This window comes from Stenella coeruleoalba, assembly GCF_951394435.1.
Source record: "Stenella coeruleoalba genome assembly, chromosome: 12".
NCBI lineage: Eukaryota > Metazoa > Chordata > Mammalia > Artiodactyla > Delphinidae > Stenella > Stenella coeruleoalba.
The window spans coordinates 19,993,350-20,009,450 of NC_137158.1; the positions used below are offsets into that span (position 1 = coordinate 19,993,350).

The 16,101-nt window shown below is 39.0% G+C and overlaps 1 protein-coding gene across 4 annotated transcripts in view; it reads right to left on the minus strand.

The window, feature by feature from the left end:
• The window catches only part of CEP162 (centrosomal protein 162), a 92,500-nt gene that overhangs the window by 44,470 nt on the left and 31,929 nt on the right, over window positions 1–16,101 (minus strand). For 3 of the 4 annotated variants that reach the window (XM_079939768.1, XM_079939770.1, XM_079939767.1), the window contains 4 exons: window positions 12,239–12,430; window positions 11,566–11,647; window positions 6,722–7,004; window positions 5,592–5,853 (listed from right to left, as the gene is read on the minus strand). In XM_079939768.1, the coding sequence (XP_079795894.1) occupies window positions 5,592–5,853; window positions 6,722–7,004; window positions 11,566–11,647; window positions 12,239–12,430 (819 nt within the window). The remainder of the gene's footprint in view (window positions 1–5,591; window positions 5,854–6,721; window positions 7,005–11,565; window positions 11,648–12,238; window positions 12,431–16,101) is intronic. The other variant, XM_079939769.1, reaches the window with a different exon arrangement.

Sequence of the window (16,101 nt, forward strand, 5' to 3'; positions counted from 1 at the left end):
AATTACAGTCGCTGGAGCGAATAAACTAAATATATCCTGAACAAGTAAAAATAAATCCAACAAAAATGGGTAGCAGGCATGTAACTGGGGGTTTTACTACCTCATATTTCATAGAAGAGAAAACAGATAATGTACAAAATGTAGGTAAAAACAACAACATGGTTTTGCCAACCTTTCAGAGGTTTCCACAGTCTATTTTCTTAAAGGGATCTTTTGAGATGTAGTATTTCTTAGGATGAAGTTTCTTTCTCGTCTTACAGATTTAAGTAAAACTCAATCTAATATTTTATTTAAAAAGAACTTATGAAGTGTGATCTGTTCTTATAAAATGCTTTGTCTGTTTGTCCTGCCTGTCTCCTTCCTTCCAGCTCCCATCCCCGCTTCCTTCGACCTGGACAAGGACATACATACAAGAAGCATGGAAAGAGGCTCACCCAGTGTGACCTCAGTTGTTCCTGGCTAATTATTGCTTTCTTTTTACTTCTCTGTGTTTTTTAAATTTAAAGAATGAGCAATTATTCCTTCTGTGACAGTAAACGTATCAGTCTAAAGATAAAAATATAAGAGGCAATAGCCCAAGAAAATTAATTTAGAATAAAAAGGAAGACACCACCAGCTGCCAATCTCCTTTTCCTCCCTAATAACAGAAACCTAATTTTGCCCTGGGCAGCAGTGTGCCAGTTAGAAACACCCATCCCCCTGGACTCCATGCAACTGGGCAGAGGGGTGGGAAGGAAACACAGGATCAAAGTTCTGGCCAATAAGATGAAAGCAGAAGTTTCCTACATGGCACTTCCAAGAAAGTGACTACTTTTCTGATTAAGAAGCTGCTGAGTTAACAGGCAGGGACCTTTTACCTTTCACCTCTCCTCCTGACAGGCCTGGAGGTTGTGTAGCCATCTTGTGACAAGGAAGACAAAAGTCACCGACTAAGGATTTTGCAGCAGGAAAGAAGGGTCCTTGCACAGTTGCACCAGCTATGAACTGACGAGCCCTGGTTTCTTGGTTACGTGAAAAAAAAGAAGCCTTCTAACTGCGTAAGCCCCAGTCATTGGGCTTCTTCTTCATCATACCCAATGTGGATCCCAAGCACAGTCTCTAGACTTTCTGGACACTCATCTTTGCCTCAGGGTCTGCTTCTTGAAGACCCAACCTGTGACAAGTAACAACCACTCCAAAGGAATTCCAGTTCTTTGGAAATGAAACTAAAGTCACTCTGGGAGATTTTCCAATAAAAAGAGATTAAAAAATCATACTTAATGGATAGTCTAATGAGAAAAAGTAGCTCAGTATAAAAATAGACAGTCACAGTTTACCATTGTACTTTAATATGAATTTTACTGATGTGTTTCTTTTTTATTTCGGTAGTCACAAGCACTATGAAATTGTGAAATAGGGAAAAATATCCATAAGAATATTACTTTAATCTATCAACCTCTATACCAACCCCCTCGTTTCCTTCCCACCCCATGACATTACTTCTCTTCACTCTCAGTAATTTCCATACACGCACAGGAGATCCTTTCAACCCCTGTATATACGTGCCTCTCCGCCCCAGCTGCTCTCTCCCACTGGCGCTCTAGATCTTTTTCTATCACCAGTAACGCATTTACTCTCCATCAATCCTTCCTCCCACCTGGATTCCCACCATCCTTGGGACCCCCTGGGACTCACTTTGTGGTCCTGCCTGTGTCATGCTGTATCACCCCCCTGATGTCTTTTCTTCCTTCACGACTCAACTTACATTCCACATACCTTGGTCTCTCCCTTCTTGCTCCTCTCTCAGTTCACTGTACTCATTTGGCAAAAGCCACGCCTCTTGACAACCCCAACTATACAACTACCCAACACCTGCAATCGTGCAGTAGAATGTGGCTGTGCACACACATACACAAATACACACACACCCTGCCTGGTCTCAACTTACACTCGTGGTCACAAACTGCACGCCGACGCTTCCTGCTGCAGTCTAACCCTCCAGGATTGCCTTTTCACATCTTCCCTCCTCCAACACCCCTGCCCCAACTTCACTGCCACCTCATCACATTGTACTTTACTTCTCAGAGTAATGGAAGCAACCTCTCACCACTTCTACCCACCCACCAGTCTGCACCCACATCTCCCCCCTTCCTGTCGACCTGCCCACAGGCGAACTGTCCATGGTCCTCTCTGAAGCCAACTCTTCCCATGTGCACTGGATCCCAAGACAGCTCCTCTACTCAAGGACACTGCTCTAGCAATTCTCCCCTCCATCATGCATTTCTGCCTGTCCACTGCATCTTTCCAAAGTGCATAAACATACTATTATTCATTCACAACTATTATTTCTCCCATTAAATCAAAACAAAGCAAAATAAAAGGCTTCTCCTAACTCCACTTCCATGCCAGCTACTGCCCCATTTTTTTCTTCCTACCTTTTACATGCTTTCCTCCAGGGGCATCTAGAGCTCGAAGTATCCACTCCTCCTATTCTCACTCAGCTTGCCTTTCACAGCCACATATCCACGGAAACTGCTTGTCCAATACTGATGGCTTCCTTTCTGCTAAACCCAAAGGCCAGCTGTCAGTCCCCATCTCTCTTTATCCCTCAGCAGCAACTGATAGAGCAGATCAATTCTCCTTTACACACTGTCTTCACCTGGCTTTCAGGACCCCGCATATTCAGGTTTCCTGCAACCTTGCTCTGTCTTCTTTGCAGGCGACTCCTCTTCCGCCTGACCTCTTAAGGTTAGCATGCCCAGGGTTCAGGCCCTGGCTCCTTTTTCTCTAGATATGCTCTCTTGATAATCTTCATCAGTTGCAGAGAACATTATGCTTAGTGAAGTTAAGTCAGACTGAGAAAGACAAATACTATAAAAAAACTTCTATGTGGAACCTAAAAAATAATACAAATGATACATACAAAACAGAAAGACTCACAGACATAGACAACAAACTCGTCGTTACCAAGGGGAGAGAGGGGTGGGAGGGACAAACTAGAAGTGTGGGATTAACAGACACAAACTACTACACATAGAATTGATAAGCAACAAGTATTCACTGTACAGCAAAGAGAATTATACCCAATATCCTGTAATCACCTATAATGGAATATAATCTGCAAAAAAAAATTTCACTATGCTGTACATCTGAAACTAACACAATATTGTAAATCAACTATACTTCAATTAAAAAAACCCAGACAAACATGGCTTCAAAAATATTCATCTTTAACGTCTGAAACCTACAGTCCACACCACCCTCTTAACTCTACACTTTTCTACCTAGCTGCCTCCTTGTTTTCTCTACTTGTGTGTAGAACAGACACCTCAAAACTATCACCTCGACAGCTGAACTCTTGGTCTTCTCTCCACCCCCAGATCTACTCCCCCTCAGCCTTCCCCATCCCAGCGAGAGAGTAACTTCATTCTCCCAGTTGCCATCATCCTCGATTCCTCTCTCACAACCCCAAACCGATCTTTTAGACTCTTGGTTCTGTCTTCTAAATATACCCTTACCTAACCGCTTCTCATCACCACCACTGCTGCCACACTGGTTCCAGCCCCATCACTTCTAGCCTGCACTCCTAACATCACCTTCTAACTGGGCTCTGAGCTTCTTCCTGTGTCCTCTACAGTGTGTGTATATGTTTGTATGTATATGGTCTATAAGGTATCAGCCAAAGAAATCTGTCTAAAGGATAATTAGATGAATCACTCTCATGCTCAAAACTTTTCACTGGCTCATGTTTTCACACTAAGAGTGAAAGCCTAAGTCTTTAAAATGCCCTAGAAAAGCCTACATGTGCCTCTCCCTTGACTCTCCGGTCTCATCTCCTACTCTCTCTGCCCACGCCGTATGGGCTTCCATGCTGTTCCCTGAACATGCCAGGCATCGCTCCCTACTTCAGAACTTTTGCACTATTTAGTCATTTCATTTTTCTGGAATACGCTTCCCCTAGCTATCCACATGGCCAATTCCTTTGCCTCCTCCAAGTTTTTGTTCAAATGGCTCTCTGTCAAGGAGGCCTACTCTATCTTATTGAAAACTGTGACCTCCCCCACTGACGTTCTTGCTCTACCTTTAGTTTTCCTTAGCATATAACCTCATTTACTGATTTATTATGCATATTGCTAAAAGTTTATCTCTCCTCATCAGATGAAAGTTTCACAAAATGAGGGAGGGGAGAAATCTTTGCCTACTTTGTTTACCAATGTATCTCAAGGGCCTCTAATATTGCCTGGACCAAGGTCGGTGCTCAAAAAATATTTGTTATGTGAATGGATCTGGATAAAGTAAACTTCAAAAATGTTGGTGGTTAGTTTATCTAAAATACATACAATAGAGTAAATAATATTAAAAACAAAATTTCATTTTCTTGATCCCGAAAGTACAGAATGAATACTCCTAAAACATTAATGAAAAATTTTCACACTCCTCTTGATGATTCTAAAATTTGGGAAATGTTCCAAGTGTTTTTCCTTAACATTAAGCACTAGATCCAATGGGCAGTTAATTATTAATAACAATGAGTAGATGACAACATCACAAGCAGATGTCCCACAGAAACGAGAAAGTAAGAGAACACAAGAGACTTCTTAGGAAAAGGGGTCAGAGGTCCGTAGGTTAAGAACAGGAGGAAAGGAAGCTTGCATTAAGCCAACAATCAATTCCTGTCTCTCCAGAATAGCCATCCCCCACTGCTGTTCTCCTGCACTCTCACACAGATCAGCCCTAGCCTTTCCACCTTACACACACAGATCGCTGCAGTGAAGACACACCAAAACAGACAGAAGAAGAGAGTCTTTAATGCTGAAAGAATTTTAAATATAGACAAAGTGGTCCTGGAATGGACAGTAGTAGGGAAAGGCACTTCCCTACTTTTTAAGCTAGAAGTGAATTTTCCAGTGAGGTTAGTTCTCCTCCGACAACTATCACCAGAAAACAATGATGGAATTGGTAACCTATTTGATTTAATCACAAAGAAAAGAACAAAACGCTTCTGGTTCTACTGCTCTCCCTTCCCCACTGGAGTCTTAAGGCAACAGAAATGTTGGTTTGACTTGAGCATTTCTATTTCTTTTACTAGTTGCATGGGCTTCTAAGAGGAAAATTACCCTTTCCTTCTGCCAATATAGCGATAAGCAACTACATTAGGAAATAACTAACAGAGACACTGAGTATAAAAGTATGCATTCTTTGATCTATAAAACATCCTTACTCTCCAAGTCTATACTGAACTAATACCCAGATGGTTGACCCTCATTTATACGTTGCCATTTGCATTTTGAATTCATAGCTCTTCTCTGGCAAATATTTTGGATATTACATAGCCAACCAGATGAAGAGGGGTTTGACTCTCCTATTTTATATTCACTTCCCATACTTTCTGGGTCTCATTCAGGAAAACCTAGAACTTATGACGAAAAACCTCCTGAACTCAATTGAATTGAATCTTTCAAAGATGGAATGCAGTACCTTATGAATAATTTTTTTCTATGAATAAGGAAAGTTCATGGAAGGAGGAAGGAAACAGGGAAAGTAGAGAACAAAGAAAATAAAATAATACACTATATGTACAGAATTCTATCATGAAAAGAGTATATAATTACCTTTTTTCCTAGCCTGATTTGAGGTAGGAATGGATCTCAAGCTTTTGCTCTTCATAATGTCCTTTGAAGTTTTCTTTTCAAGATTAGAAAATGTCTTGAAGGGTGAACTGGGCTTGCCATACCCTGAGCTCCTAACTGATGCATATAATCCACTCTGGGGTTTTCTTTTAAATAGAGGAGGTGCACTTCTGGCCTTCTTGTATGGTAGCTGTTTACCAATCCCAGCCCCTTCTTCTCCAGAACTGAGTTGAGATCTAAAAGTCTGCGTACAAGTACAAGCTCTTTAGTACTTAAACTTTGACTACAGTTGCAAATAAGATTTAACAGATAGCAAAACCATACTGATTACTAAAGAACATAGTTCATAGAAGGCAAATCATTATATTAAAGTTCTCTAATTCATCCGAATTTTAGTATTTGGAAGCACATCTTCAAAGTCAGGAGTAAGACAAAGCAAAATAATAAAACAAAATAAGCTTGCCAGAAAGCAAGACATGTAATTACTAGAATCAACATGGAGGAGAGCAGGGAAGAACATGTTTTGAAACGACAAAAGTCTTAGCTTCTTTTTTCTCCAGATTTCTCAAGGTAAAAATTTATTAGTACCCTGCCTTATTCTATTGATACAAGGAGATAGTTTATGGTAAACACATAGCTCAGAACTGTAAAATAAAAACGGAATACTGTGGTCATGGAGCCTATATAATCAGAATAAATCAAGAACAGAGAAAAAAGGAACAATGAAATATAGGTTTCTTAAGAGCTGCTAATAGCATTTACAGGAAATGTCAACTTACCTACTTTTGCAGAACACAAACTACTAGAAAGATTGAAAAGCACTAGAATGACGAATACACTTTATTTTCTTATGTTACTCAAACTCTGGACTACCTTTACTAAAAAAATGAAAAATATAAAGAATGGCTTCAAGAAGAAAGCTAATGCTACGGTGCTATTTTTAAATTTGGGGACTACAGGGTGTTGTTATAGACTGCTCACAGATATCCAGGATCTACGTGGAGGTTAGTATGTAACCAATGCCACTAGCTTAAGAAGTACATACTTATCAATAGTATTTGTATAACTTCATTTATCAATATGTCAAATCAATTTGCATTACAAAAACTTACCTTATTTATTTTGTCATCCTGAGGTAATAATGAAGGACCAACAGACATTTTTTTCTTCAAAATATCAAGGTACATTTTATCTATTTGTTCTTCCACAGCATTTACTCTTGGATGGTTAGTTTCTGTACCTTCATTTGTTGCCTTTTCTAAAACTACATTCTCTTCATTTCTGTCCAAAAATTGGTTCACAGTTTGTGGTTCTTGAGACATAACATTTTGGTTCATATTAAGGGGTAAAGGTCTAACAAATTCAGATTCTTTATTCTCAGCCAGTTTCTTATAGCTATAAAATAAGACAGGACACAGAGAATGAACCCTATATAACTCCTCAAATATCAGTTTTATTAATATACACATACACGTGATACATATAAAATACATTTACATGATTAATATATGAGAGTATTAAATATATCTAATATTTGTAACTATTCAAATTAGGTCATTAATGTTAAATATATTATTTACAATTCTGGTTAACAGAGTATACTCACATAGCATCACATAATTGTTTTAAATTTCAGGTGATAATTGTAATGCAGTATAATATACAGGACTTCATGGTTGACTCTGAGACCTACTTCAAAGGAAAGCCAAACCAAACAAGGCTGAGATTGCTTTTGTCTAAGAAAAATTTTAAAATGAATTTCTAAGTGGCCTTTTTGTAATATATCTTTTATCTATAGTATCTCATAAAGTCAACATGCATTTGAAGCAGGTTAAAAACATTTTACACATTTCTAGAAGAAACCAAGTAAGTAACCATAATTTACATCAATGAGCCATAAAATATAAATATTAAAATGCATAATTTCATCACAGTATAGGAAAATTTTTAAGTAAAACAAGAAAAATCACTAGGATTTTGAAATAAAATCATCTCTGTGGTTTAAAACACTTAAATGCAATGTCACATTTCAGACCATTAGATTTTCAAAATATGGAAACTGTCCCTTAAGGAAATGTTATAAATGTGGTTAAATATCAGCATATTATGGGAGCTCCCAAAAAATGGATATTGTCATTGTCAAATTACTAAATCATGGTCAATTAGGCCATTTAATTTTGTAATTTATAAAATAAGATTAAAGGAAAGTTTAAGAAGCTACCATTTTCATATAAGATAGATTGGCTTCTTGATAATTGTTAGAAATAACAGAAGTAGCTGGAATCATCAGAAAATATAATAGTTCTTTCCTTCTTAATGGTAGCAGAACCTGGCTAGCTGCTCATCAAAACTGTTCCCTGTTCTTGCTGTGAACCAACTAAACTACATTTCCTCAACGCCTTCAATCTAGACGGGGCCATTCACTAGTTCTGGCCTTTAGAATGTGAGTGCTGTGGCGACAAGAACCTAAAATATGAGGCAGTGGCTTAGTGCTTGGGTTTTGGGTGGCAAGGAAACTGATAGTAGAGGCTGGAGAGGTGACAACCCATGTTTTATAGCGACAAAACATTTGCTAAACTGTCACCTATAACAGTTTATAAGGCAGACCACATGGCTACCGAGTGTGGGGTACTAAGGAAATGGTAGGAGAGAACAGGCAGTTTTTAGGTGCTAGCTACTACTGGCTACTTTTGACAAGATATTATGAGAAAAAGATGAGCTCAAGATAGAATGGGCTATTTTTTTAAGAAGAAATCAAAGGAAACAGAGTCGAGAAACTCAGGGCCTCTTAGGTTCACTCTCTGTGTCTGAACTCAAACAATAAGATTCAGCACTGAAAAATGCTATGAAAAAGCAAGACATCATGGGACTTCGTGGTTGAAAAGAGTGACTCAGTCCCTTGGCAAATATCACATTATAAGTGTCATTTTCAAACACAAGGTTATTGTTCCTAATAATATCCAGACAGCTGCAATTAAATTGAGAGAGAAAAAACAAAACAAAAGAACAAGGAAGCAAAGACATAAAGCAGATTTAAAACCTTTGTGTAGCAAAGAGTGTTTAGTGTAGTTGCTGGCACATGGGACTAACTGGAACCAAATAGATCAGAAGCCTAATAAACTTTCTGAAGCAACTAATTACAAAGAAACCACAACCCTACTATTAAAAAAAAAAAAAAAAAGACTAGAGACTTGTTTGGGAGCCTTAAAACCACCTGTAGGCAGAAAGTGGACAGAGAAACCAGTGCATCCTCCAAGATGGGCATAGCTTCCCCCCCGAAACCCCCTTCAGTTGAAGCCAATGGTGATGAAATACAAGACAAATTCTTCAAGGATTGGAACCAGGAGCTATATGGAACCATATATATATATATATATATATATATATATATATATATATATATACACACACACACACATACCTACATACATACACACACACACACACACACACACACACACACACACACACACACACACATATGGTAGTTTCTCCTTAAGAGCAGAACAATGGCGTAATTAAGGAAAATTCCCATCTTCAAGGTAGGGGGTCTTTACAAGGTCTTTCACTGGATTTCAAAGTTGCATTACTGATGGCTGTATTTTCTTCATACTTTTCCTTTCTGAATGAGAAGGTGTGGGTAATGAAGTATGTAACTTGTCTCTTTAATTCACTGATTAGTAGACAACGAGGAGCTATATTCAAACCTGATAAAGAGAACTGTGCTTCACCTGGAAATCCTGGCCTTTCAGATGGACAGAGTCCTGAATGGGACTTGAGCTGTTCGCTTTGAGGAGGGGCTGAGTAGGTCTTTGTATTCATAAGAGTAGAATGGATATTTGGCTATTAAAAGAGGAGATTCTGGGCTTCCCTGGTGGTGCAGTTGTTGGGAGTCTGCCTGCCGATGCAGGGGACGCGGGTTCGTGCCCCGATCTGGGAGGATCCCACATGCCGCGGAGCGGCTGGGCCCGTGAGCCATGGCCGCTGAGCCTGCACGTCCGGAGCCTGTGCTCCGCAAAGGGAGAGGCCACAACAGTGAGAGGCCCACGTACCACAAAAAAAAAAAAAAAAAAAAAAAGAGGAGATTCTTGTGGAGACTAGCTAGATGCCTACCAAACGCATTTAACTTTTCTTTCTGGGCACACAAGCAAACCATATTTCCCAGCCCTCTTGGACTTTGTTAGCTAGATGTGCTGGTTCTTACCGATAGAATGTGGACTGAAGTGATGTAACATTTCTGTGTTAAGGCAGTTAAAAGGAATTATGGTAAACCATCTTTTTTCTCTCCTTAGCGACTGTTTAGATGAGGCCATGAGAACCTTGAAACTGTGTGTTGATGACAGAAGCAGCCTGGGTCCCTAAATGACCATGTGGAGTAGAGTCCCGCCTCAACTCCACTGAGACACATGGGGTTATGATGCGAGCAAGAAATACATTTTTGATGATGTTAAACTACTAAAATTTCAAGGATATTTTTGTTACAGCAGCTAGAATTACTTATCCTAATTTACTAAAAAGTTTTTTGATATGTGTACTAAAGTTTATACTACTGACATTTCTATAATTATTGTTATGCCTTTAATGTAAGTACACTTGGCTCTCAGCTTTTAAAACACAATGTGAAAATCCTTATTTAGAACTCACATTATCAAAATGGTGCTACCTATGCCAACAAAGACACAGGATGTGTGAAAAATCTCTTCAGTAACACTAGCACAGCCCCAAACAGCAATGGTAAGGAAGCATAACTGCGCTTTAAAAATACTAACTAGCACTGCCGACCAGTGGAAGAATACTAGGCTTAGTATTCAAGTCGACGGGGTTTAGTGTAAGCTACGCTGCATCATTTTCTCTCAATTAGCACAAAGGGAGGAACAAGGCCAAGAAATCACTGCAAGTGGATTTACAGGATGAGGATGGGGTTCAAGGGAGGCTCAAAAAGTTGTCTGTTGGTAACACAAATGAACAAATGAATACATGCATGGATGACAGGCTTTTCACAGAAATATTTCATGGAGATCAAAGACCTGACAATCCAAGTGCATTCCTGGGTTATGGCCACATGATCTTGAACAATTTACTTAACCTCTTTAAGCTCAGTTTCTTATCTATGAAATGGGGATAATAATGGAAGAGACCTCATAGAGGTGCTTTAAGATTAAATAAAATCTAGTATGTAAAGAACTCTGCACAGTACCTGGCCCACGGTAAGCATGTGATTAAAATGCTAGCTGTTATCATCACCATCATCGTCGTCATTACTGGCTCCTGTGAGAGCTCCACCACTAAGTTGGTTTACCTCAGTTTCATCGATAAAGATGCCTGACCTACTTATTCTGAGGATCTCATGAGATAACGGGTGTGACACTCTAAGTGCTTCACGAATGCAAAGTGCAGCCTTACGACGAGGCTACTGTGATATGCTTCTCTGTGTTGGTGAATGACAGCCATGTCCCACAAGCTGTCATTAAAATGTACCAGAGCTGGAACATTTTCATGAAGCCCATTTTTCTTGTGATCCAAGAACTCACCCTGAAAGACAACAGCTGGCCTGTGACTAAGTGTAAAACTAACTGGCTTATGAAGAAGTGAATAGATGACTCAGCACAGAATAAAATTAATTTCCCTCTCAGCATTCAAATCAACTGTCCCTGAGCTATTTAGAGCTGAAGGGATTTTATTTTTCAGTGGAAAGCTTTAAGACTACCTACCTAGTGGCAGCAACTTTTTAGCAGCATTTATTTTTAAATTTTACCATGAGAAGAATTTTGATAAACTAATTAAGACTAATGTGAAAAAAAAAAAAAACAGGAGTGACTCACAGGTAGACACATACCAGCTACACGTTAATCATTCATTAGGAATGGTTTTGTAGAACAAATGATTCTAAAAGTTCCCAGTGACAAAACAATAAACAAACAAACAACCTGTTCAATCCATTCCAAAAAAGTCATACCTGAGAGGTTGTAAATCGAAACCACTGACCCCAAAGGAATCTATTCTGATGGGCTTCATCAGCTCCTCTACTGTGGGCAGATCTGAGAGGGGAGAAAAGTTAAAACAGCAACCAAAAATCTTATGTAAATTGCTTAACTTAGTGTCTAATACCACCAAAATCACATTTTCTCTGATTGACGTAGTTAACAGAACAGCACATACAATAATCCCAGTTTCCCCCATAAGAAAATCTTCTTTGATATTTATATTTGATATATATTTATATATTTTATCTCTCTCTCTCTTTCTATATATAGATACGTACACACATCAAATATATGTGTATGGGTGTATCCACAAATACACACACACATACACACGTTAATTATATATTTAGTTGATCCCAAAATACTGTTCTCTATTTAAAAAGTAACTTTAGTATATGTTCATGGAAAAGTGTAAAAAATGTGAAAATACGCAACTGATTTCTTAACTCGGTCAAGGCATATTAGAGGAGGAACTGAAATTTCATCCTATGTTCAGCTCTAACTTTATAGCTAAACCAGTGATTCCCAGATTTAAACAAACGCTTTAAATTCAGATACTGAGAAACAATCACTAGAGCAAACTGCATTTAAATTATACCACACTGGAAACTGTCCAGAGAGGGTCTCAAACAAAGAAGCTTTTACCAGATTCTGTGGTAGAGACGTTTTTAGAGGACGCTTCATTTTCTTGAGGATGATCTTTTGCTGAGTTCTTGGTATTTTCCACTGCATTACTCTCAGGTCTTTGTTCATCTGCATCTCCCAAAGAATGGGCAATATGACAATAAGCCTGATGTAGTGCTTCAATGTCACTACTGCTCTGTCCATAAGAAACACCTGTTGAATTAAATGTAATCTCTAGTATATTCACACAAATACCTAAGAAATATGGAACACTAACATTGTCCCTTAATCTATTAGGAATGGTGTACAAGCCTATAGGACAATACTGACATGATCAAAATAGAGTGAAATACAAACCTGGGTCATGCATGGCCACAGCCTACCAGCATGAACCACAGCAGGCTCAGCAACTCCTGTAGCGGGCTGAGATGTGTCCTGACGTGCTAACTGTAAAATAGGACTCTACTAGTTATCGTCTCTTCCTACTACCCTTAATCGACCTCTCTGCATTGGATAAAACTATTCCTAAATTTCTCAAATTGACACAATTTTTCAAGGATTCTGTCTCTCTTCTCTCTCTCTCTGCCTCATGGGGCCACCAAGCATCTTGTACTCTGCATTTCTTCAACTGAAATTCAATCCTCTAGCTTTGCAAACCAATATGTTCCAACAGCCTGCCAAAGCTGCTATAATAGAAAGTGATTTCCTAGTAGCCAAACCCAGCCTTTAATTTTCTTCAACTTTTAAAAATTTTCTTCACCCTGTGAGACGTGTGACCCTGCCATTTTCCTGGGGACTGTTTCCTCTGCATAGCGCCTTCTTGTTCTTCCCACTGCTCTGACGGCTGCTTTTCCATCTTGTATGGTAAATGACTCATCTCAGGGCTCCTCCATCTCTTTTTAAAACTTCTCTTTTTTTCTGGGGGGGGGCGGTGGTAGTGGAGTGGATAACTTCATCAAGACCCTTCACTTAATAACTGCCCATGTGCACGTGACTCCCAAATCTATGTCTTTTGTCTTTATCTCTTTTTTGAACATTAAACTTCCTGACAAGGAGACTGTTCTATAAGCAAATCATATCTAATACATCCTCGAGTGAATTAATTATATTCCCCAACAACATCTGTTCTGCTACTAGTACCTGCTATTCTGGCTGTGGTATGATCAGTCACCCAGTCATCCAAAATAGGAGACGTGATGTCACTGTTCACTCTTCCTTCCCTATTAACCTCCTCCTCTTCCCACCAACTGATGAATACACTCTAGAGGAAATAATTCAAAGGATCTAATGACAACAATGATCTAAGACTTTTATGAGTATTTTCTTACTAATTTTGTACTCTTCACTACTAACAGTGGAATTTTCAAAATTAGAGAAAAGAAAAAAGTGCTATAGAAGAGTGGAAAAAACAAAAAGAGAGAAATATGGTGACCAGTCTCCTTTTCCCTTGATACCCATGAACTAATCAATTAATGCCTAAAAATATTTACAAGAGCACATACAGCCTCCTCTTCCTCTATATGATGTGTAAGTTGCACAGTATAAAATTCTGAGGAACTACTTTCAACTCTAAACATAAGAGGAAGCCAAGTGCCACATATGATTGTGTAAGGATGCCTCACAATGGGATATCTTTCTATCTACTGCTTCAGGTCACCACTGTTATTTGGAGCATGCCCAATAAAGGAATAGATTTGATTAAATACATCAAAAACAAAAAAGTGGAGGATACCGTGAGATCAGAATTACTGACAGTTTTAGCGGCAGGGATATTCAGTAGGACTTGAGGAAAAAGACCTTGCCTGCTAAGCTAAGCCTAATGGTCCCCAACCCCCGGGCCATGCCGTGCATGGCCTGTTAGGAACCGGGCCACACAGCAGGAGGTGAGCAGCAGGCGGGTGAGTGAAGTTTCATCTGTATTTATAGCCGCTCCCCATCGCTGGCATTACCGCCTGAGCTCCGCCTCCTGTCAGATCAGCGGCGACATTAGCTGTCCACTACCGGACAGCAACCAAAATGAGATTACAGAGTAGGCTGGACGTAAGCAACACACTTTGGGTGTCACTGTCTACCATCACCCCCAGATGGGACCATCTAGTTGCAGGAAAACAAGGTCAGGGCTCCCACTGATTCTGCATTATGATGAGTTGTATAATTATTTCATTATATACTATAATGTAATAATAATAGAAATAAAGTGCACAACAAATGTAATGTGTTTGAATCATCCCGAAACCATACTCCCCTGCCCCCCGCCTATGGAAAAACTATCTTCCATGAAACCGGTCCCTGGTTCCAAAAAGGTCGGGGACCGCTGCCCTAAACCACCTGTCAGATTCAGAGCAGCATGACTGAGAGAGAGAATGAATTTTTATGAAGAAAGGGAAAAGGCACAAGGTGTTTTGTCTCCTCTACAGAAATACCAGGATGCTTAATTATCTTCAGAGTATGTATAAAAGAAATGATCCCAGTGGCAAATCGCACAGCAGCACTGAATGCTCATACCAAATTTAACACGTGTGAGGTGTCAGAAAGAAGAGGCTCTGGCTTAAAGCAACAGCTGAGCAAACATGCAGAAAAGCAACGACCTAAAAGTTAGAAATCAGAAATGGAAGATCGAGTGGTATCATGGGCTGCTCAGAAAACAGAGCAAGGGAAAGGCACTTTTCTCCTAATTTGAGTCATTAACCCAACTGATGTTAAAAATAATTCCAGGGTCATATATGTTAACTTTTTTCATGCATTTTATAGAGAAAAGGGCTGACTTCTCTGCATGTATTTTATATATCACCACAAGTCAAAAACGCCCTATTTTTTTCCACTTTAGGAGGTTGAAAAGGGTCAAATCCTGCTGGGCAGAGGCAAGGGTCCCGTTGTGGAGCCACACTGTCCTCCTGTGACTGCTCTGGTCATGCAGCCCAGCACAAAATGGTACCTGCCCTCGAGACAAATGAAAACAAGCAAAAGGCTAGATCTGGCCCTCATTTTACAGTTACCAACCATTTTAAGACAATAAAGCACAAGTTTCATGAATAGTATTATCAAAAAAGAGATCATCTTTGACAACATATTACCTAAACGGAGCCTGCTTAATACTGGAAGACACCTGGTAAACAAAAAACAAGCCACTGATCTTTTCAGTTTTTAAACCAAGTTCAGGTGCTGATTTGAAAATTTTCAAGTGTATTTTTTGAAATGCTAGGTAAATTCAATACCTCACAGCCAAAAGGTATTTATACTCTATGCCTTCAGGTTCTTTATTATAATTTGTACTCTTAACAGAGTGTTGATATAAATAATAATGATGAGAACCACACAGTTGCCACTGCTTGTTGAATCTTAACAATATACTAGGCACTAACTCAGTTGATCATCACAAGAGCTCATTTTAAAGAAGAGGAAACAGGCTTAGAGGCATTAATTGTCCAGTGTCATGCAGCTGGTAACTGGCAAGGCTGGGAATATGAATCCAAGGCCACAAGACAATAAGATTATACTTACACTCTTCTAGTAATTGACTTACCAAATTATTTCAGAGTCAAGAACATTTAAGAAATAAGACCAAGAAAATTTAGCTTTATATAACTGACCTGGATCATCTTAATAGAATTTTTGCTTCCAGCAATACATTTTTTATTTCTGAGTTTTTCTTATAACCTACAGCAGCGGTTTTCATACTGAGTGTTAAAAAACAGTTTTCAGAGAAAATCACGGCTTCCACAGACATTTGACTGAAATTTCATTTTAAAACACAAAAACTGTAATAAAAAATAATCTGCACACTCAAATGTGCCATTTATGTAACTGTAAAGAGCATCAGAGTGATAACTCTTGCCTCTGGCTTTGTTTCCATGTGTATCTTAGAATAAAGCTTCTCTGGCCAT